We start from the raw sequence: 24,446 nt of genomic DNA, 5'->3' as shown, positions 1-24,446 counted from the left end.
GCGTATGTATTTGAACATTTCTAGAAATGTTTTACGAGTACAGTTATGTAAGTTATACGAAATATCTTGAAGTTTCATTAGCGTTGGTAACGAGACGCGATTACTTGCCGCCGTTCTATCGGTAAGATTTCCAAGGAATCTGAGAATTTATACAGGGTGGTTGGTAGCTGGTGGTACAAGCGGAAAGGGGGTGATTCTACACGAAAAAAGAAGTCGGAAATATAGAATAAAAATTTTTTTATTAATTTTTTTTTTTTTTTTAATTTTTCCATCGGGACAACGATCTACAGTGAGATCCGTTATAACGAGACGCGATAAAAAGTGCACGCGTGCCGGGCGAAAATTCAAAGTCGATTTTCTCGAAAACAAAGCCTCGAACGAAAAATTTTTATTCCGCATTTTCGACTTCTTTTTTCGCGTAGAATCACCCCCTTCCCCCTTGTACCACCAGTTACCAACCACCCTGTATAGACGTAACAAGGCATTTATTGTAAATATAAATCTGGGTAAAAGAAAGTTTCGCATAAAGTAACGTGTTCGTAAAAATTTTTCGTTGGAAGTGTAGGTGTTTCGTAAATAAATATTGCCGAATTACTGCATGTGAACGTATCTTTTTTATATCTTTCGTTAATGTTTTCTTGACAATTCTGTTTGTTCAAGCGTATTTATTTGATGTTTAGTAGGAGACCACCATTTGATCAATGATATCTTTATTGCGTCAATTTTTTTATTAGATGATTATATAAAATTGTATGGCATAACCTATATATATATATATATATACACGCACACATACAGATTCACAGCCCCCCCCGCACAAAAATGCTTTGCCCAGTCGCGTCAGTAGATGTAAACACAATTGGCCACGTGTAACTTCAGCTATTAGTTAGTAGTGAATTACGATGCTCACGGATGGCTTTCTATCATTATGTAGAAAATATTTAACACGTTCACGCCGGCGTTGCCATGTGTGTTTCTCGCCGCAGGGGCCACGCTCGTATTCATGTTTATAATAACTTTATAATATCGAATTTGTATGCTTTTGTTATCGAATTTTTGTTTTCTAAGTTATGTTTATAACATCGAGATGAAACAAGATAAATCCTACTTTTTTGTTTTTAATTAATATACGTTAAATTTCCATTACTTAAATTTTCAACTGTTTTGGCAGTTTTTCCTAGTTACCAAACGAACGTTACGTTTTTGGTGGTACGCGCCGTCTGATGGGACGTCGAAGCGTGAGTCACCGGTGGTACGCGCCGGCGTGAACGTGTCAATCTGACCTGATAAACCTAATACCTGTTTTGCAATATCTTAGCATTGGGAATGGACTTTGTCTTCCCTAGCCGTTTTGCCCAGGTATGTTTACTTATTTTTCGCGATTCGAGCCTGTTGCACAGAGTATGATATCACGCGTAGCAAGCCTTGTTTTTAATAAACAGTATATACTTTAAATTTACTGAAACTTTACCTCAAAATGTTTGAGATAAACGATTGTTATTACTTAGATAATAATTTCTATTTAAGAAATTTCATTCGAGAGAGAAAACTCGGAAAGATTAAATCACGTTTAACTAGCGTGTCAAGGTAGAGCAAAAGATAGGGTGACACGTGAATTTCGAGGAATATGCGGTGTGATGTAACCGGCGTCGATGATAAGTGAGATACGACATTTCTTTCTAGTCATTATTTTATGATAGTTTCACGTTTGAGAATCGATGTTACAACCCTGAGCTTTTATTACGCTATCTCGAAAAGTATCGTTAAAAATCGTAGAATACGTAACATCGACGATTCGATTGTGAATTTTTATTAATTTATGAGAAATCTAGAGATATACACGTGCGATGCAAATACCTTTATTTACTTTACCGTCGCGAATGTAGCCAATATTTATCAGTACGAATGTGGACGCTACAAGAGGCTATGAGTAATGGCAATAGGATGGTCGAGATGATGGTGACAACGAATTCAGGTTCGATAACGAATCCACGATCCGCGGGAGGACAAGTATCAACGTACTACTCGATTCGGATAGCTCAATCGACAATTTGTCCTACGACTCTAACATTCTAACTCTCTTAATCCAAAAGAGGCTTATATACTCCTGTTTCCGCTTCTCGGGTTAATCTTTGCTTTTAAGGAGAGCAATCATATAATCATTTCATACCTCTGTCAGGTACATGCCCCTCGCGTGACCGTGGCTACGTCTAGTGACCCGCTATGTCACTTCGAGCCCAAACCCATCGTCGTAAAGTCAGATTGGAACATTAAGACTATTTCTTATTTCTATTGCTTAAGGGCGGCTATAGTAAAAGTCTGGACTAGTGTGTTGGGGGTTTTCCCAACATTACGGACGGGAAATCCCGCTGTCTTTTCATCTCCGACATATATTTCGTTGTATAAAATTTTGTTAATGCAATAACTATATTGAGAGATACGGTATACGATGAAATAGAATGCTGGCAACTTGAACATTTTTACAAGAAGAAACTGAATAGTAGTGAAATTAGAGTTTTCACAATTAGTGATTGGAAAAATTTAATTCCAACTCTTATATCGTACTAAACTTTCTTGAACCCATTAGTGTAATAAGTAGTTCACTACACGTATGAAATACGGTTTAATAAGACAATGAAACAGCTACGAACGAAATTATGATTAACAGACAGTGTTATTAGGTTCTCGATGGTAGATTGAATCGTGATTTTACACGGTTAAGCAATGTATCCAGCGAGAAATTTCATTTTAATTGTAGCAATGTAATAGCTGTTAATAAAACGGTAATTTAAGTAAATTACGCGGAATCATTATCAGGAAATGTGAACGATGTTTCGAAGTAGAGTCTGTCATTCTGCTTGTCTCGTTAAATCCGGCTTTTGATAGATGAACACTAGAGTTTTCATATCGCAGGAAACTGCAGAAATCTTACATACTGTGATAGCACTAATGACCATTAGCATCAATCATTGGAATAAAAAGTTAAAATGTTATTTGTTAATATCGGTAGTTCTACAGGGTGGTTGGTAGCTGGTGGTACAAGCGGAAAGGGGGTGATTCTACGCGAGAAAAGAAGTCGAAAATACAGAATAAAAATTTTTCGTTCGAGGCTTTGTTTTCGAGAAAATCGACTTTGAATTTTCGCTCGGTACACGTGCATTGTATCACGTCTCGTTATAACGGATCTCACTGTAGATCGTTGTCTCGATGGAAAAATTAAAAGAAAAATTTTTTTAAATTTTTATTCTATATTTTCGATTTCTTTTTCGCGTAGAATCACCCCCTTTCACCTTGTACCACCAGCTACCAACCACCCTGTATATTAAGGAGATTCCATAGCAATAATTCTAGATATTTACTTTATAATATTGATACGATCACGTCAGACGTGAATTTCTTATTTTATCGTTAGCAGTAGTTTTATTTGCGTGTTAAAAGTTTTCATGGCAACAATTCTATATTTTTCGATATTTCGTTCTACGTATTTTTCTTTTAATATTATAGCATCAAATATCGTCAGTGTTATCGTCGATACGATAAATATTTGAAAAATGCGCGAGTAGATATATGTTGCGAATACGTTCTTCATCGTAGCATTCGTGTTCCTTCTATTCAGCTAAATAACTGTTTCTTCGTACGTTTGGTATTGTCTCAGGTAGTTCAAATCGGATACTCGGTACAATGGCTAGGAACGGAAATACCCAGATTTGTATTGACGCGTTTATTGCCTTGGGGGTAGTATTTATTTCTTTATTACTTTGCTAAGCAAGGGAAAGGTACAACGATGGTGCTGGGTTTATAGAAAGTATTACCGAAAATACTGCCGAGAATAAGCCATGACAGATTTTAGTTAAAAGCGCTTTACATGTACATGTCTTTCCTTACACGGCAATATGTGGGACTTTTATTGTGCAGCCTCTAACTTTATTATACTATACTTTTGGTTATCCGGTCGACCCTTGGTATATTAAGCTTTGAAAATATTTAAATCTGTACACTCAGGTAGTTTTCTTATCGTAAATTAGGAATTAAGATAATTTAAGCCTGCGTTAAACAATTCTATGACTCGGCACTTTAACGAACAAGAATTACTGTTTCTCGATAATTAAGTATTTCTTAACACGTGTTCTCCTTAGACTTGATTTTTATTTCGCTTTCAAACTTTCAGTTCTTTTACGTCGTACAGATTGTAAATATCTACGTATTTTAATCACCGTTCTGCAATTTGCCGTTCTAACGAATGTTAAAGTATAAATGAATTTTATGCTACCAAACTATCTTCCACGGTTAAATTAGTATTTCAAGATTACTTTCTCTTACGCTTGCTTTCAACATCTTGCTACAATTTCACTTCGAAGAAAATCTACTAGTCATTGATCAAGCCATCTTACTATTCTTTCTTGTATAACAAACCGTTTTTCTCTCTTGCGATCTTAAACCTTCCTTTCAATGTCAATCTCGCTTTCGAACTTTCGATTCGTAACACGGGACGCGTCGATCGATCGGTCGTGTCTCATCGATTAAACGTACGATTACGATAACGATGACCGTATTACATCCGTGCATCCGGATGTCGAGCGTTCGATTTCTCACTGGGGTATCCGGTCGTTTCTGGCTGATACCGTAGGATCTCCGAGAAAACGCTATCGATCAATTCTTACCTTACGTTGAACGGACGACACGTGAAAAACACGATAGGTTGATACGAGTTTCGATGTCGAGCAAAGGGAAACTTCCTTCTCCAAACGTACGAAACGTTCGATTTTTGGGCAATGTTGCGTCAATCATAGGAGTACGATTAAAATGAGAATCGTTTAGGTAAACGGGAACGCGTTATTAGTAAGCTGTGAATATTCGTGCAAATTCTTTTTCTTAGAAATAGAGATAAAGAAATTGGAACTCGGATAAAAGGGGATAGCGATATGTACTTTGTTTCCGATGTTTTACATATTTTTCCATCTTTTCGCATTTTTGCGTATTGACGGTTTTCGTAACTGTATAAATATCTAATTATTAGCGAGTATCTCGGAGAAATTTAAATACCGCGAAAGTGTATGAAATATTCGAAATAAAGTATACGTTGTGATATCTGGCTAGTTGTTAGTATTAAATAGTGAAGAAAAATTGAGTGTACTGCTATATAGAAATCGATACGAGGGAAAATTAGATATGTATATTATTAGCATCGAAAAGGGAGAGGATATTAAATGTAAAAATAAAAATTTATCCAATAATTAAAAATCCAACGAATGATAATTTAGCATACGTATGAAAATACGAAGAAATTATAGTTTGATATATTTGAGATAATGCTTGTTTTTTTTTATAGATAGACTCGTCTTCTCGTTCGTGGATAATTAGAATAGAATTAGCGATAATTTTGACAGGATTTAGCTTAGCGCGTTAAGGAAGTACATTTTTATTTTTTCCAGTTACGCATCGTTTTCGCGATTGATCAACGATATATCATATCGTGCCTCGCACTTCGACCTTTGCGGCAAGCTATTCAGCACGAATTTCGGTATATTCGATAAGCGCGAAATCGTAGCGACACTCGGTATGACGCATTGAAAATAATTTTATCTTAGATAAAGCGCATTATTCGCCGACCTGGTGCAATCTAGTCGCGTGTCTATCTCGACCATCACTCGTGCGTTATATATAGAATTGATCCGAAGATGGATTGTTCCGTTGGAATTCGATTATTCTTACGAGAGCTTCTTCCACGAGAAAAAATACTTGGAAATAAAAAGAAAAGTAGCTATTCTTTCGACAAAGATTATTCGTCGTACGTAGCATAGTATATATATATATATAAATTTTTTTACAAATAAAATTTTTTATTGCAAACTCGTATACTTTTTCGTCTAACGTTGTTTTCATAAAAATGTACTCTGACCGTTTCTCCTCGGTGAAATTGTTTAATAAAAATTAAAGGAAAAGGTCGCTGCAAGTAAAATTTGTAAGAAAAGGAAACAGTTACCTACTTACCTGAAGACCTTTATTTTATTTTATTTCTTTATGAGGGGCCGTTAGTGCAAAACCCTGCTTCGTCGCAGACGATCCTAGGATTTCGATCTTAAAATTCGAATTGTCACCTTGCTTAAAGATGAAACAATGTAGTAATTTGCTTCTATACCTGGGACCCTGAACCCTCGTTAAACTATCCATCTTCGGTACTCTGCGGTAGCAATTTGTCTCGGGTAAAGGATAATAGGCAAACAAAGTTGTAACTGTACTTCATTTACCTCGCAGGTATACCTACTCACAATAGAATCATAGGCAACGACTGAACCTCTTGGGGCGCATATGATTCAGTCTTCGACAGACAGCAGACCGAGCAGGTTGTTCGAGCGGTCTCTCCTCGCATCTAGGAATCGTTGGAACTTTGCTTCCAAGTTCGTTTAGAAGGAGAAGGCATTCGAGTTTGTACGTTCGTTCGAGGAAAGAAGAAGGATAAAGATTCGAACTTTCGTTCGATCAGCGACGCATAGTATTACGCCGAAGAGAATCTACGATTCAGTGGCAAGAAGAATCTGGACAAGAAGAAATCCATCGAAGCGGATCATGCAACGACTTCTTTGCTGACCCGTTCCTGGTTCTTGCTTCGTGCAGTGACCGCGCGTGCAGTACGAGTGTAAAATTGTGCCAAGTTGTGTGAAAAAGTGTGAAAAGTTATGTCAGGAACTTGTGATCCATCGATGAACGTCATGAAGAACCCGGTGCACGAAAGTGGATTTTTCGAGGACGGAAGTGACATAGAGATGATCGTCGAGGAGGAGACGATTGATGTCGGAGAGGAGGTTGTCATCGAGCATTGCACGGAGACCTGTTACGGGTTGACCGAAGTCATTGACGATCTCGACGACAGTGACTTGGATGAGCCGGTTCCCGACGATCACGAGGACAAATCGAACAAAGGTAAGTCGTGGTTTTTTTTCCAAAGAAAAGTATATTCGCTATATTTATCGATGGTTTTATCTATTTGATCTGATGTACGATTGATCGTGTATAAAGAGAATAGAGTAAGAAATGACAGTCAACGTATCGACAAGAGATCAGAGTATCGGTCGTTATTATATTCTAGAAAAGATTCTTTACGTTGAAATCGAATATTTTTTGAGCGTATCTTTTAACGTAGTTTGACTAAGATAAATGGAATAACACCATCGAAATATAGGACAATTTTTTACGCTAGAATTATCAATGTTTCATGCGTTTCTTTTAACGTAGTATTATAAAAATAAATGGATACACCGATACAGACAACGAAAGAGGTTCGATTTAATTCAACTCACGAGTTCCTCATTATTATCTAAGATAAAAATTTGAAAGTTGCTCTATGCTTGTAGCGTTTCGAAGCGTAAGAAATACAGGGTGGTTGGTAGCTGGTGGTACAAGCGGAAAAAGGGGGTGATACTACGCGAAAAAAGTCGAAAATATAGAATAAAAATTTTTTTGTTAATCTTTTTTTTTTAATTTTTCCATCGGGACAACGATCTACAGTGAGATCCGTTATAACGAGACGCGATAAAAAGTGCACGCGTGTCGAGCGAAAATTCAAAGTCGATTTTCTCGAAAACAAAGCCTCGAACGAAAAATTTTTATTCCGTATTTTCGACTTCTTTTTTCGCGTAGAATCGCCCCCTTTCCGTTTGTACCACCACCCTGTATATCTTCGAATTCTGTATTGTAAAGAAGAAATCAAATTTTTTCTAATACGGCTAGATGACTTTATACGGTCAGCGTGGCGTATAATCGTGTTTCGATCTCAGCGAACGTTTATACACAGTCACGCAGTTGTCGATAATTTGCTTGCTGCGACATTTAGGTAATCCAGCTTCTTGTTATTCGAGAAACGTCGACGCAAACTTTCGCTCTCTTTTCTCATCCCCGTAGCGGTTCGTTGAATTAAGTAAAGCTATAAACGCGTACCCTTGCTGCCATAAACGCATGACCGCGGAAGAAATAACGCTACCCAAGAAGCAAGTCTATTCTTGGTCAGAAATGTTAGCAAAACGATCGTCGGTCTGTGCTATTCTTATCACTTACGAGTATTATTAACGACTCGCGAAGCGATCTTCGAAATTATCCGCGAACGAATCTCCTAAAGATCGAAAATCGTTCCATCGATAGGCTCATTCGCGTCCGAAAGGCTGTCTTTCTTTACTCTGATAACGATCCTGGTAAATAAACTCAGCGTATGGTGTTCGCATTAGGTAGACCCAATTAGTCGCTAGACCGATGGTGTACAGTTAGTGGAATCGATGTACGACGAGGTCGTACGATTTGCCAAGCGTTCAAGTCTCTGAGCTTTCGGTGCTTGAAATAGTAATTTCGGAAATGTAACATAAAATGTTTGTATATCGTGATCGTAAAGCGAGATAGTAGTTAGAAAAAGAATAAGGCGTTTTGTATTTTTCAATCGCTGTGATTATTTCGCGTTGATTAAACGAATCGAGACTCAATTATGCTAAATATCTCGGACGCAATTGCAGGAAAAAGTTGTTGTAATTACAGAGAAATGTAGAATAATTAATTCGAAGCAAAACCTACGCTAAAATATAATATATTTTTACTTTGGGATAAAATAAACATTCTAACGCTGGTTTAAATTATTACAAATCGTATAATAGTTGTTTGATACATTTTTTCCATTGTTGTTGGAAAAGAGACGAGTTCAGGATTGTACGGTGTCGACTATCGATCGTTATAAAGAATAGAAAATAGAAAAAAAGAAAGTGGAATGTAATATATCTTAGTAAAATGAAATCATGTTATCGAGAAATGTTAATTTACAAATGACATTTACATCTCGAGATTCAAGAAGACGTTTCTACAAGACGCTATACAAGTGGCTGTATAAATCAGCGTTACCACTTAATATTTTAATTTACGGCCTCGTTAGATCGTTTTCTCGAACTGTACTTTTAGGTTGGGGCGAGTTCTGAATGTCCCGTTGAACGTGTCATAGAGCTTCGTTCCAAAGGTTGTGTCGCGTTTTCGTGAGCATCGTGCTATCTCACAGAGACAGTGAGTCACGCTGTAAGCGTGTATAACGTCGCGTTTAACCCTCTTCTAGTACCTAGAAAGTAAAACGATCACGTGTGGGCACCGTTACGATTTTTACGAGTGTCTACTCGTAAAAGAGGAATTATCAATGATCCTCGATGATTCATCTTCTAGTCACTTACCTTTTGCTTCTCTTAATTTTAGACGATGTTTCGTTTATCCGTCTCTTCGCAATAGGAATTTTCCTTGTTTATTTCTCTGTAACAGTAGGACGATAAGTATTAATTTTTTATTAGCAAAAACGCGACAGCGCGAAGATGAAAGAAATTGCCGAATTTGATCGCGGGCCAAACGCTTCTATTATTGCAACTGTTCAAAGACAGAATCCACTATATCGCGTAACGCTCGTTCCAACTGCGATCGTACTTGAAATTAGTTGCAACAAAGCTAACTGAGTGCACTCGAAACGCTATTATCCGAAATGTTATCTGATCGCGACGACGAAATAAAAAAACAACAAAGATTCGTTGTTATTCGGATTTTTGTAAATCAATTTACAATCGAACATTCTACGATCGTGTCGACGCATATTCGCTCGATCAACTACATTCGTCTCTCAAATTATAGATCGTTATTTTATATAAAACGAATTATAAATTTAATTGCCATAAATACTAATCGAGTCGAACAAGTTAACGATTTAATAGCGCGACAGAGTAAAAGTATAGTTACGCAAGAACGAGTTAAACGACGATCTTTCGTGAATTTTAAACGTACGTGAACGTTATATCGAAGATGAATATCTTAAGCTCTCTTAAACCTCTCGCGATACTCGAACACCTGTTACAACTCCTCAACACCATGTTCCAAGCATTCTGGAACGTCCGAAGGGCGTAGCAAAAATGCTTTGGTACAGTTGCACGCCGTAGACACCTCAAATTACCCCGTAAAGAATATTCCCAGCTAAAACCGGACCTCGAAAAAATACATACCCCTAAGCGAATTCAATACCCCGATTTCGAACAAGTTGACGAGACATACGTTTAACGTACAGAATTTTCGAGATATCGAATACCTCGGAGAGTAAATATATGGCCAAGGAACGATATCATACCGCAACTGACGTGTACTTTTCCTTGACTGACGCGAGCAAAGATTTCAGATCGTTAGAAGTTTAACTCGTCGATTAAAATATATTTTCGAAAGAAATTTTGCGGTTATTTTATACAGAGTGGTTGGTAACTGGCGATACAAGCTGAAGGGGGGTGGTGATTCTAGGTGAAAAAAGAAGTCGAAAATATAGAATAAAAATTTTTCGTTCGAAGCTTTGTTTTCGAGAAAATCGACTTTGAATTTTCGCTCGGTACGCGTGCACTTTATCACGTTTCGCTATAACGGATCTCACTGTAGATCGTTGTCTCGATGGAAAAGTTAGAAAAAAAATTAAAAAAAAATTTTTTTATTCTATATTTTCGACTTCTTTTTTCGCGTAGAATCACCCCCTTTGCGCTTGTACCACCAGTTACCAACCTCCCTGTATAAATATTTCTGGTAAAGTTCATTTACAAATTATGTGCACGCTAAATCGGCTAGATTTGAAATCAATTGAATCGTATTATGTTTAAAATTAGGTTTTCGGAAGATTAGGAAGTTTCGGAAATAATTTCCTTATGGCTGAGAGAGTTCTATCGGATGGATGTGGGTATTAGGCTTGGGTGAAGTTTTGTTTTAAATTTAATTTTTCTTCGGGTCGAAAGTAACCTATTTCGGCGCAATAAAGAACCTAAGAATAAACTTTCTTACGGTGAGAAAAGTCAAGATGGTGCCTTTAGTATCTTAGTCGAGTGAACCGATTAGAAGGCGATGGTGCAATTTATCCTGCTTGTCACCCTCTCGTAATTGCAAGCTCGGGAGCAGAGCTCTATTCTTTGAGATATACTCGTATAGCTTGGGATACTCGTGGGACCGTGGTTCCAACGCAATAACAATAATTGAGTCTTCGAATTATCGGGTCGCTCGGAACGTTCCTAGCGAAATTTGAGAAAAATTTCGAGCCAATGTATTTTTATAAAATTTTCATAGAATCGAGTAATCTTTGCAAATATTACGTTTGTTGTTGAATTTTTCCCACTCGTTGACAAAATCGTTGTCGTTGTTTCATTGTTTAGTTAAAGTTCGATAATCTTCTTCCCATGTAACCGACTATGGTCGTTTAATTATTAATTGGCAGATTAAAATCGACGCATCTCTCTCTTAGTCTTACAAACACGGTTTCTCACCAACCAGAAAAGCTAATATTCGTTGCGAAAGATTCGTGGCTAAAGGCGAAGAGCGAAACGCACAGTGAACTTCTATCCCGACCGCTCGAAGAAATTCGACGGCAGACACTCTTAACCGCATGATGCGGTTTTCCGCCCTATCTCGTCCATGTGTGTACGTTCATCTTCCGTTTTTTCTTTTTCTCCCTTCGCCTCTTTCGTGTTTCTTTTTCCTCTGTCGTTTTGCCTTCTTTTTCTCGCGGTTTGCACGCGTACACACTGGACATCGATCCGGCTAACGCGTGACCGGCGCACGTACTTACACACTTTCTCATCCGCATTCTTCCCCGAACGGTTTTGCTCCGGTGAAAGAGACGACGAGAGAGAAGGCGATGCGTGCAATTGGGTCCAGCTTGCGGGTCAGTCGCGGCTGCATCGTGTTCTCGAAGGACACCCGTGCAGCGACTGACATCCGTACGCGTCGATGACTAGGTCTCGGACTTTTATCCGCAACTGTGACATTAAAGATACAAAAATCCGTTCAAACGTACGAAGAATAATATCCTTTGTAACACTTAATGGGTGATATTTGATAGGATTTTTATGCAATTATGAAAATTTAAAGATACGGAATATAGTACTCTGTGTAATATCTGATAGATCGCGTTTAATATGATTTTCATGGTTTAAACGACGATTTAAAAGTGAAATTTAAAAATACAAAATACGTCAAACTGAAACTTGGTTATACACAATATGTTAGCGTTGTTCGCGATCTTTCGAGGCTTCCGCGGCAACGTTGAGGGTCGCGCTATAGGATAACGTTAGGTCATCGTCGGTGATTCGTCCGATATCGTTGAATACGAAAGAAAATCGAACTGTTCACATTCCACGGTTTAATCTGGTTTGATACGTGCGCGTTTCGTACTAGTTACCTACTTGAATCTGGAATATTCGATTCTGATAACTTTGAAAAGTAGACGCATCATGGTGTAAAGTTCGAAAGATCGTACTTTGGCATTTGATTATAGATTCAAAAAGCAGCCACGATGACACGGGTTTTATTTGTGGTCAGTTGTGAAACGTTTCGCTTTGAAAGTGTTCCGTTTCTCGCGTAATCGATGGGCTCCTTCGTTACGTTCTTCGCTATGAATTCCAAAGTTACGTTGCTGGAAACAGAGGTTCTGCAGATCCGAGGAAATTTACATCGGAAACGGAAAACCAAGCTTTTCTTCTTCTCTGTTTAATCTCGCGTTAACTTACGAATGATCGAAGAGTATTTGTTGATTATGACGATAAAAAGAGTTTCGAACTGTTTCGTATAATGTTTCGTTAACAAGATAGCAAATCGTAGAAATTGCTTTGAAAACTTTAGTTCTAGTTTTCTGGTATTAATTGCGTTGGAATTGATAATTATTATGGCATTTAAAGAACCTTGTTCTTCATCTACGAAATAAACAAAAATTTTATACGAATACGCTTGTCGGCATCTATATATTTATCACAGTTATCTCTTTTAGAAAATTTCTTAATTACATTTTGACGAGAAACTTTGTTTCCAATAAAATGGTTGAAATATTTTTTTTATTATTATTACGCACAAATATTCCTTAACGACTGTTAAGTTGAAACGACATTAAATATTCACCTAGTTTTCAAAGGAATTTTACTTCAAAGAAATAAAGTCCGTTCAACGAGTCGGATCGTCAACTGTAAACAAATGCACGTGGCGCCGACAGGGACGCATGCAAACGCGCAGCATGGCGATAAGACGATTATCTACGCCGCGAAAGATTTCTGTTCCTTTTATACGTTCTATGAAAGAGAAATGGACAAGGAAAAATAAAGAAAGAACAAAGGCGGATGACCGAAAGAAAAGGCAAAAATTTGAGAAGTTGGGTCTATTCGTGTCTGATCGCCAACGCCGTGTAACTTCGACGGACTGTCTCTTAGCGTAGTTGGGTCAAAAGTGTATACAAACAAAGCAATTTCATACGGAGTGCAATGAGAAAGACCTGAGGGGGGATACGTACAAATCAACGTTGCATCAAAGGGAGATTTTTACTTATACATAGATCTACACATATACTTTCGTAATAACAACGATAATAATAATAAATAAAATAGTATCGAAATGTAAATGTAAATATGCAACGAAGGAACTAATATAAAAACATAGCGAATATAAATAAATGAAGAAAATAAGGAGTAAACAAAGATACAGGCAATATCTCTGGCCTATCTCACGTGCTACGGTACAGGAGACTTCCGTTTACAGCTGATCACTTGCTCGTTGAGCGCACTATAAAAATATTAAAATTATTATTTTCACTGTCAAGTAGAATTACTTCCAAGCTTTTGACTTCGTAAGAAAGATAATACTTATCTGGCTTTCGTTTATTCGTTTCAAATAATTATAAATTATTAAAATTATAACATTAAAATTATAAGCATTAAAATTATACTACGATTAGAATAAATGCTCGAAACGTTCCGAAAAGTCATCAAGATTTCAGAAGAATCGAAACTATTTTACAGGAATTTTATATCTTAGAAAGGTTAAGACCTTAAAAAGTCTAATCTGTTCAAAAATTCTATTAGACTGTTGCATAATAAATACCGCTTTCTCGCGTGGTCTTGTTCCAGTTATTTTGAGTTCATCAAACATTCAGCGGCTAATTTTTTCGTTTGTCTATCGTTTCGCGCAAATGGTTCTACTCCATAATAAATAACCTTGCGCGATTCGATTTTATTTCGTGAAGCAACAACGTTTCGCTATTTTTAAAACACAACAACGGAAGCGTCAACTAACAAATAGTTTTCATGGCTATATGTTACGATAATAGAGATTTTATAACACGATAGACACATTTCTTTTCGATATAAGATACAGTTACCTATTGAAACGTTTTATCTCGAAACTATATTTATTATCACACTTACTTACGTATAAAATTATAGTTTTTCTATCGGATTGTGTTTGAAATTACGTATAACATTCGTTACACGGGAAAATATTTCAAGTACAGGTTGTTATTATCTTATCTTTTTTGTTCTGTCCTTCGCACGTTCTCAAACGGAATAGTATTTCTTTTCTTTTTTTTAAAGCACCTAACACACTTCGGAAGTTCATTGGTCTTACTACGTGGGCTGTCCAAGGTTGTTCAAAATCGTTCACCGCGTTTCAAAGTCCATGTCCAACAGTAACGTATTTATATTTTATACGAAGAGTGGCTCATTGAACTTAAAATAGTTGCGCTCTTTTTTAGTGACAAAAAGGTAGTTAAAAATACGCGAATGCTATCGTTGAAATGTGATTTATGCCAAGGTCGCGTTAAATAGCATTTTGAAGTTATTTTTATTTCTAAGGTGGAATTATATTCGTGGTATTTTAATTAATCGTAATATGATAAAACGAGCCTTAGCTGTATTTTTAATTATAACGTATTAATTACTCCAGTTCCAAAATGCAAGTCGCTCGCGAAACGTAGATCGTGACCTTGAATTATTTCTTTTTTTTTTTCTCTCTCACTTGTGTTTTCTTCGAACGTCTCGTCGATTGAAATCTCGTTAAGAATTAAATCGATCGGCACTCGTCTGCGGCGATGTCTATGACATCGTTTCTTGCGAAACGCGGATTCATCAGGTCGACGTAGAGGTTCGTTCATTTTACTAATCTACAATCGTCATTGTTTTCTTAATTATTAATGATAATATTAAAACTTTTCGATTTGCCGATAATCCAGAAGATAAAACAAAGAAGAAGCAAAGCGATATAGATTTTACGATGGAAAGTATTCTGGGCTAAAAGGATTACATTAAAAAAAAATGTGCTACATTTTTTCTTAAGAAGATACCGTCCTTGACTATCTATAACCTTCCACCACGTAGATTAGAAGTATAACACCGACAGTGTACAATTATCGTAAAGAAGAGGACATTCTGAAAGCACTTAAACCGATCGAACGAATTTCTGTATTAATTTGTAGTAGGTATAATTTATATCGTAAGAAAGGAACGTGGAAGGCAAAAGTGCTTTCAAGCTTCTCGTCGACGATATACTTTCAGATTATCTGGCTTGATTTACTTTTCCAAATCTTAATATCAACCATAGCGAATCGTATTTCGCATTCTATATTTATCGTTTAATGCCTCGGACAATAATCTTATTCTAATGCCCATTTGTTTAATATCTTAGATAGTAGCACACGTTTATTTTTATTCTTCTTAAAAGCCATCTACCTCATATAATTATTTCCACGATCGTAATTCTAGCGATTCTTTGATTTTAAACAGAAATTTCCCTAAAGCAAATCGAACGTTCATTCACGGTAGCAATTAAAGACTAAAAACGTATTCTGCCCATACCTTATTTGTACGAAGCGTTAAGGAAATGAATTTCCTCGTTTGTTTTCTTCCTTCTATTGTTCCAAACAAATACTGCTTTGTCCTTCTGCGCGTCTTATATTATTCATCTTATAAAATCGGAACACGCGTATCGTACGATCGTTAGAAAGGTGGCAAGTGAATTCAGGGAGCATCGAGCATTATTCTCTCGAATCGAGAGTCGAGAGTGATAAATAACTCTCTGCTTTGTTCGGCAAACGTTGCCGGCACAGATGCATTTCCACGGGTCTCGTAATAAATTTATAGATATTTCCGGGTAATGCTGGCTGACAATGCCGCTGTTTTGCGGTGGAAATATATCGGGCCACGGGCTGGAACGTGTAACGTATCGAATGGTCGAGTCTCGAAAGATGAAATAGCGATCGCGAATCTGTCGACTCCGCGTTTTCTACATCTTCTCGTTTCTTGTCTTCTTTTCTTCGTCTATTTTTAATTTTGGCGAGATAGACGACGATACTCGTAACGCTTATTTTATACGTTTCTTTCTCGTTTCTATAAATATCGTAATCGTGTTAGTTTTATAAATATTGTATATCTTCTGGAATTTACTATTTTGTTTCTCAGATACGAAACAAGATATTTTTCGTAATACTTGTATATTCATTTGTTTCTAAGTATCGTTAAGTTTATTATAAATAGGATATTCGTACAAATTTTTATTTTCCTGTATATAATTAGATATAAATAGCTATAGTGAAAGGTGTCGTATTTTGGATAATTTATATACTCTTGTATATTACGTGTATTTTTAAATCTTCGATCGCAAATGCATAAAAATCCACAGTCTCGTTATTCAGTAACTAAAGAGTTACGTTCTGAAAGGAAAATGATTCTAAATATCTTTCTAAATATCTCTATTTATATCGATCGATATTCTTGCTCTTCTCGCTGTTTATCGGTATGGCGAAAATCGAACGAATCAATGTCACCAAACTGACGCTACTACGCGATGTTTCATATATACAAATATATGTCGAAGATGAAAGGACATCGGAACTTTCCTTTTGGAATGTTGGGAAAAACCTCAATAATCTAGTTCAGACTTTTACTATAGCTACGCTTAAGTACTAAAAATAGGCAATAGATTTAATGTTCTAATCTGATTTTACGACGATGGGCTTGGGCTCGAAGTGACATAGCAGGTCACTGAACGTAGCCACGATCACGGGAGGAACGTGTATCTCGCAGAGGTATGGGACGATTATATGGCTTTTCTTAAAAACAAAGATTGAGGAATATATAAGGGCAGTTCCACTTGGCCTTTTGTCGAGTTCATGCAGATAAGTTTTACTTGTACGCGAAGTTATACGCGTCATACCGTAGACCGTGGATTCGTTATCGAACCTGAATTCGTTGTCATCGACATCCCCAGTCATCCTATCATCGTTATTATCAGCCTCTTGTATTGCCTGCATTTGTAACAATAAACATTAGCTATATCCGCGATGATAAATTTGAGCGAAGGTTCATCGAACGCCCAAAATTCCAACCTTAATCCGACATATATATATTCTTTGTCAATTTCGAGTATAGAAAGTATTTGTACAGCATTGTATTTGTTACAGCATTTATGTACCAACAAATTAGATCCAAGTATATCAGGTTCCGTATCATTCGGTAGTACTTTCGTACGACTGCAAAAACGTAATGCCATAAAAACGAAGTCTGCTGGCTGATAAAAGAACGTCGCGGTGGAAAACGGAGGCATCTAAAAATATCTTTCGTGGCTATTGTATTAACCGTCTACCTACGCACAGACCCCGTAATTAAACCGCGACAATTTCGATGTAAGAACGCCGCGAAAAGAACACGACTTTCGTCAGAAATCACGAAGCAGTCGGCTCTATCCAGACAAAACTGGGTCGCCGAAGCTTCAAAGAGAGATATCGTTCAACGAGAACTAGGATCTTCATTAAATATATCTGAGAGCTAGACACGGAGTCAGCCTTGATATTCGGTCTCACGCGGTCGATATCGTCGAAGTAGAATTTCCTTCCACGGGGATGGAAAAGTATCGAACCGAAAACGGCTTTCGCCGAAGGTTAGTCGATGTTATACAACCTCCACTATCAGTCGTTTTCACATACATATGTACTTGCATTTCCTGCGTCTATCTTTCGTCCAATGAAACGAGCAACGACTAATAATTTACCAAGTATAATTACAACTAGGAGACATGCTGTGACATAATGCTCGCGTGCATTGCTTAACAGGTGTACATGTCCGTCGTTGTGTTTCTCGTACTTTGTTTGAAGTAGACAAAGAGAGAGAGGGAGAGAGGGAGGGAGGGAGGGAGGAGAGAGAGAGAGAGAGAGAGAGAGAGAGAGAGAGAGAGAGAGAGAGAGCGAAGGTGAGAGGGAGAGGAAGGCGTAAAAATTCTGAGTTGATAAGTTTGCGATATAGGGCTCTTCAAGATCATCCTAAGGTCAGATAAATGTCACTATGACCTGTGCACTTTGGTATTCTATGAAAATCTGAAACATTCTCTCTTTTTTTATATTCCGTCGGATGTTTTATCGTTATCGTAGTTTTTATTTCATCGAGTTTTCGGGCTTTTTATGCGACTTTATAGGCAGGTCGGGAATTAATAGATGAAAGAGTACAACTATGATGTGTGCTACTTCGATCAGATTATGCTAGGAAAGTTATAGAGTTATAGAGTATAGTTTCGATTTTATCGTCATGGGATTTTAAGTATCCTGTGACGTGTACTCTGAAAATTTACGATGAATTTTCATACTAAATCTGTTCTAGAGTTACTAATTACTTCTGCGTTTTATATCTTATTAGTCTCTTCAAGCTTTGTCAGTCGTGAAAAAAATTTGACGTTACAAAAATGTAACGTTTCACCAGCATTGCAGGTGGGTCGAGTATGCTTGTAAGGATATACCAGCGCGTAGTGTTCGGTATCAATGCTTCCTTTAAATCTACGATGAACTTTAGCTGCAATGCTGGCGCAACGTTGGAATATTTCCAAAAGGACAAGACGGAAGTCTCGGGTAATATTAATCGATTTAGCTCGCTAAGCGTAATATCGATGGTTATGGTCTTTGACTATTTAACTTTTTCTTTACTTTTAACTCGTTACCGTAATCTTTGGATTATATACGACCATAGTGGCTATTTAATCTTATAATGCATTTCTCATATTTATTTGTATTAAAGATCATTAGTATTCGATATTTCGTATTCTATATGCTTGTTTGTATTAAGAATCATTAATGTTTGACATATCTGAAAAGTGATACGACTTGGAATACTTTAATCCTTTGTTAGAAAATTACAAAAATAATATTCGACGATTGTTTCTTACAATATATCCTTATTGTCAATGTTACGTGTTTGGTAGATAATTTTTCTCCCGAGCTGCCAAGCAATGCCCCAAAATATTGATTTTAATTGTTCCGAAAAATATCGATTTCAAAGACAGATTAGGGACAGACAGATAGATAGTTTTATTTTAGCCTGACAGCCTTGAAATAGGATTTGGATCGCGAATTTTGTAAACTTTTCGATATCGCACGTAGCTTGTTACTACAAATATCTGCCGTTATTATCAACGATAGTTTGGTTCTCCGCGCTTGATCGCAAGTACACTGATTATTATATTTTAAACTCTTTTATAAACTTCATGGATTTCTCGTTTATTGCTTAGGATCGAATAGGTTGTTCCTCTTTCCGATCACGTCGTGTCAAAGTGCATCCTTTTCACCATTAAATAACATCAAACTCAGAAATTCGATCAAATCGTACTGGTGATAGCGTTAGTGAAAATACATAACAGAAAGACTTTTGCTAACAGTTAACGAGTGAGATTGACAATTAGCGCGAAGAAGGATATGGAAAAACTTCCTTGCAATCGATCGTTCTCGGAACGATTCGATTCATCCGCGTGAAACGAACAACAATAAATTCTTTAATGCAACCGATGTTGCGTAATCTCGTTTTTGCGCAAGCGAATCTGCATGAATGTTTACGCGGCGATAGTAAACGACCATCGAGGACGATTGTTACAAACGGCTACGCGATTGGTCTTTTTTGTTGTTGTTTCTTTTTTATTCTCTTATATTTGCTTCTTGATTCTTCGTGCGCAAGAATTAATGGCCGATATCGGCGAGCTACTTTACTTTTCGCTTTTTTTTTTCGCAACTCTTTATGGTTTACGTTACGCTCTCTGTTTCGATCATTCTGCCCGTATCGGTTTAGCGACTCGCGTTTAAGAACACTCTTTCGTGTATATGTACCTTTGTGTTTTCGCAACTAGCGACAGTATTCACACTGCTGCTCAAATATTTGGTATTAGTACTTTGCTGTTATTTCAAAGGATCGAGGGAAAAAATGAAGAAAGCGAGACAAAATGTCTGTGGAAACGAGCGATACTCGAAATAAATTTGCGCGTTATTGTTATTCGAAATATCCCTGTACTTATTGTTTTTATTAGTATTGTTTATCGCAATTCTCGTCATTCGGCACAGGATAGACTCCGGTTTACGTCATGTTCGCTTACCACTGTCTTGCAAACTAATATTGCGTATTAAAAGATAAGGACAGAAAACGTACTTAATTATAAGCTAAGCGGTTTCGTAAAAAGCGTTCGATAGAAGTCGCGCTTATAGTTGCGGAAAAGGTTGTCGGCGATCACGTTCATCGAACGTGCATTTGAGGAACGTCTGCATATCCGATAAATGCCCATCGAATCCACGGTGGCGTCGTTGTGCGTTGATATTGATTTGTTGCGAATTTATATTTAGACTCGACGCGAACTTGCCTTGGAACAAGTTATTTATCCTTCGGTGTTTTCCTGTTGAGAGCGTGCTCGCTTACGGGGAATTACACGTCGAAAAGCTTCTTTATCATATCGTACCAGTTGTGCCCGTGCCGTTTATTCATCGATGGCTCGCGTTCGGCCTCTGTAAAATATCAGACGTCGCCTGTTCATTCCGAGTCTGTAACGTTTTCCACGTTTCTTTCTTTTCTTTTTTTCTTCGGGAAACAGGTCCTGTCGATGCACGATGAAAACGCGATTGTTACTTGCAGTTCGAGATGAAAGGTTCGGTGTTTTGCTGAAAGGTGAAGTATCAATTTCTTCGTTATTTCTTTCAATTATTCGCGTTATCAACGTTGAGAAGGAGAACACGAATAAAAGTAACTCAATTCGTATTAGGAATTCGAGACTGGTAAGATCGTTTTATCGAAAGGTAAAATATACGTTTTTTAACTATTTTATCATTGTTGGCAAGGATATAAAATATAAAATCACGTAAGAGTATTCGAAAGTGTGGCCTATGAGAAATGGACGTATCTTTGCTGTGCAGTTTGTTTTTAGCGTTATTATATATCGTTATTCTTAGTAATTCTATTGGCATTAATGGAAGATGTTTCAGAGTTAGTTAGTTGTAAATATTGTTCGAGATAAGCGTTTTCGTTGCGTAGGACATTGGTGACTCACAATGGATTCCGTTACTATCGGATAATATTTCATAATATTACTGGTACGTTTAGTGCCACGTGGGTATCAGACCTACTTAAAGGATTTTCATTTAGATCGGATTTTTATTTATTATAATATCGAATTCCTTTTTGTCGTCTCCGAACGAACGATATCGCGATAGCTAATGGATTAAAAAATACTTTGGCGCTCTCTTTACCGTTTCATCGGCACATCTATTCGAAACTCATCGCGATTAGTATCGTGGAATTTACATTTTCTTTTTATGATCTCAAAATTTGTTACCATGGTAGTCGACGAATTGAAAAAAATTACTAGAAACGATCTCTATTTAAAAATCATTACGATCGATATTACGAAACTTGTACGAATTTCTTCCTACGATTTCCAAACGATCACCAAGACTTTTAAAACCATTTCTTTGTGACATCTCTATCAATGCCTACGTTCGCAACAAGTACTAAAAAATGTCGTGATTGGCACCATGTAATTTATGCAAATTTCTTCTTCGGATCTCCAAACTGTAACGCTCGACGCCACCTCCAAAGCCATTTCCGCTGTTTCATCGGCGTATTTAGATCCAACTTACATCTTTGTTATCTCATCTTTAATTAAGCAAAAGAATACATAGGTGGTTGCGTGCGTATGGTGAAACTCCTGTGGGCAACGTCTGGCGGGCACGTGTGGGGGTACACGTGCACGATTTACCTGGCGACGACGAGGCAAACGGTGGAATGCGTATAGCGTGTAACGTAAGGCACAGTACCGTATCAAATAACGGTTGTGCCACGGTAAACCGACCGTGTACAGACATTTTCGCCGTTTTCACGAAGGGCGTATCGCTATTCGATCCAATTGGAAATTGTTTCGTAAAAGCCTTGTCAGGCGCAGGCTAACGATCGAACAATACGGTGTTTCCGCGATAATTGTTTCCAAAGGGTTAATTGGTCTTTCGCATTTCACAGATCTTTAGCTATGCACAGGGATTCTACGTTACGTACAAGTACAATAATATACAAAATGTCCAGTTTAACGATTCGTACTTTGCTTAGTGCATAGAAGGGCGCGTTTAAATACGTAAATATTATAAGATTGACTCTGTCGCGTTGTTTGCTTCGTTATTTTAAATGCCAATGTTTTTCTTCAAATATCGAAAATCTCCGGCTGAAATAGAAAATTTCGGTTTTCTTTGAATCGTTGTAATGCAAAATCGTTATCTGCTAAACATTTTCCTGGTAATGTGATTCGATTATCTCGTTTCGTGTATCGGTAAATACTTGCATGCTTGCTTGTAGAATATTGAAAAATACTCCCGTTTTTGCTTGATTAACACAAATAAATAAACGATACTAAGCGCTGTCATTTTATATCTTTATCTTTCAAATATGGACAATGTGGCGTCTCTGTGATATTTACTATATGCCTCTTATCACGCATAAATTCAGTTCAATAAAAAAATCGAACGATCGTAATGGCAATCTTCGCCGATAATCGTACGCGAGTCCGGTCTTAAGCGTGCATTTCATCATTCAGCTAAATAGATGTTTCGTTCTTTGAAATTATACTTTGCATGAAACTTTGCTTTCGATCGAACTGTATTTTCTATTATTAAAAACTTCGTCAAGTTTGAAGAAACCATAAAAGAATTATTACTCGTTCGAATTTTATGCTAAACGTTTCGTTGAAACGTTAATGGCTTCTGTGTTTATCGAAACGAAAAAGCGATTAAGAAATAAAAGTTGCGATAGGAATAAAACATGAAAAACGAGCGTAATTGGTTAGGACTTTTTCTTTGCGCGGAAACAAAGATAGGAAGAAAGATCTTCCTTTAGGTTCAGCGAAAAGAAACATCACGATTTTTCCTTTTCCTTTCTTCGGGTTAACGTCAGTCGCTAAATAAAAGATATCGCTTATTGCTTGTTTTACTTGTCGTTTAGTAACTACTTCACGCGAAATCGTAGTTATTATCGTGTCTTGTATTTACAAATAGCCGGCGTAGAATTTTAAATATGCAAAAGGAACCGATAACGACTTTGTTCTATAACGAATTTTCGCAGTGAAACTTCTGAAATATCGTTAAAAGTAAGTCAACCTTCTGAAAGATATTAGCACAGATGCGTAGCTTTAGAGATTATTTTTAATTCAAAGTACAGCGAAATAATATTACACGAATAGGCGAAAGTTCAAGGTACAGTTTAGAGGAACGAATATCCCTTTCGCGAATAATTCATCTTCAAGATCTCAGAAAAATGACAAATGTCTTTTTCTAAATTTAGTATATTTATCTCTGAACCACTTATGCCGGAAGTGATAATCATTTTTCTTCTTTCAAATTTAATTTTCATGTTTCGTACGTATTGAAATAGCTGCGTTCAGTTTTAGACGTTTTAACGTGTCTAGTATTCACGATGCAACTTCTGAAGTGTGTAGGTATCATCGAAGATAGAACGATCTTAGGTTTGACTACGTGTGTTTGGGAAGAATTATGAAGTAAAATGTTATTCTCATCCGAAGTTGATTAAAGGGTCCCAGAAAATCTTATTTCGCTCGTATAAAATAATCTCCAAAATGTTTCTAAGTATTAAAGTATTTGTATTAATTTATATCTGTTGCGTTCGTAGCCGTTAGATACTTTTGGGAATAGAGATTCTCTCGTGTTGGAAATTTCTTTCTTTTCTTCTTTTTCTTTCGTTCGTCAGGAGGAGAAGGTCTAGTCGTCGGTTAATCGCTGTATTACTTTCCAATCAGAGACGATGACCAGCAGAGCGATACGATTGACGTAGAAATTTCAAAATGTCATTAGAAGTGTTATGGGCTTTAAGATATCTAAACAATTCCACTTTCTTCGTAAACATAAAATTAGGGATAAATTTGTCGAACTCGGAAAAAGATAACTTACAAAGAGCTCTATTTTTTTTATTCAAATTTTAATCCGCTTAGATAGTTAAAGCAGGTGCTTGAAGAAGAAGAAAAATAGAAATATGTTATCCTGGTATCCTCGAATATGTATCCTTTTCATATAATACTACACAGGTTTCAACATCCTATCACGCTTCACGTAAACATAAAAAAAATGTCATAAAAAGAAACAGACGAACATATTTAGCAAAGAAATAATCTAAGAGATACTTAAAGCCTTCCATTCTTCTTATTAATACATACGGTATTCTATTACCATTTCGATTCACCTTCTTAAAAAAAATATTTAAAGGAATTTTCAAGGAAACGTAAACACCCTTTCCATCTATATTTATATTTATAATATTACTTATATATAATAATTATATCAATTAAATCGATAATATAAAATCTTTAAAAAT

At 36.8% G+C, this 24,446-nt stretch overlaps 2 protein-coding genes across 5 annotated transcripts in view; both read left to right on the top strand.

Annotated features, from left to right (window-relative positions):
- LOC126874099 (zinc finger protein 724-like) overlaps window positions 1-24,446 on the top strand; it is a 111,787-nt gene that overhangs the window by 33,285 nt on the left and 54,056 nt on the right. The window lies entirely within an intron of this gene.
- Window positions 1-24,446, top strand: part of LOC126874096 (ribosomal protein S6 kinase alpha-5-like) — a 56,107-nt gene that overhangs the window by 6,528 nt on the left and 25,133 nt on the right. For 2 of the 4 annotated variants that reach the window (XM_050635729.1, XM_050635730.1), the window contains one exon: window positions 6,256-6,921. The exons of 1 other annotated variant lie outside the window; for it this stretch is intronic. In XM_050635729.1, the coding sequence (XP_050491686.1) occupies window positions 6,678-6,921 (244 nt within the window). In that variant the 5' untranslated portion in view covers window positions 6,256-6,677. Of the gene's footprint in view, window positions 1-6,255; window positions 6,922-20,546; window positions 20,748-24,446 lie in introns of those variants that run through there. One more of the 4 variants, XM_050635732.1, reaches the window with a different exon arrangement.

This window comes from Bombus huntii, chromosome 15 (assembly GCF_024542735.1).
Source record: "Bombus huntii isolate Logan2020A chromosome 15, iyBomHunt1.1, whole genome shotgun sequence".
Lineage (NCBI taxonomy): Eukaryota > Metazoa > Arthropoda > Insecta > Hymenoptera > Apidae > Bombus > Bombus huntii.
The sequence above is the reverse complement of the archived record's forward strand: the minus strand, read 5'-3'. Positions and strand labels throughout refer to the sequence as shown.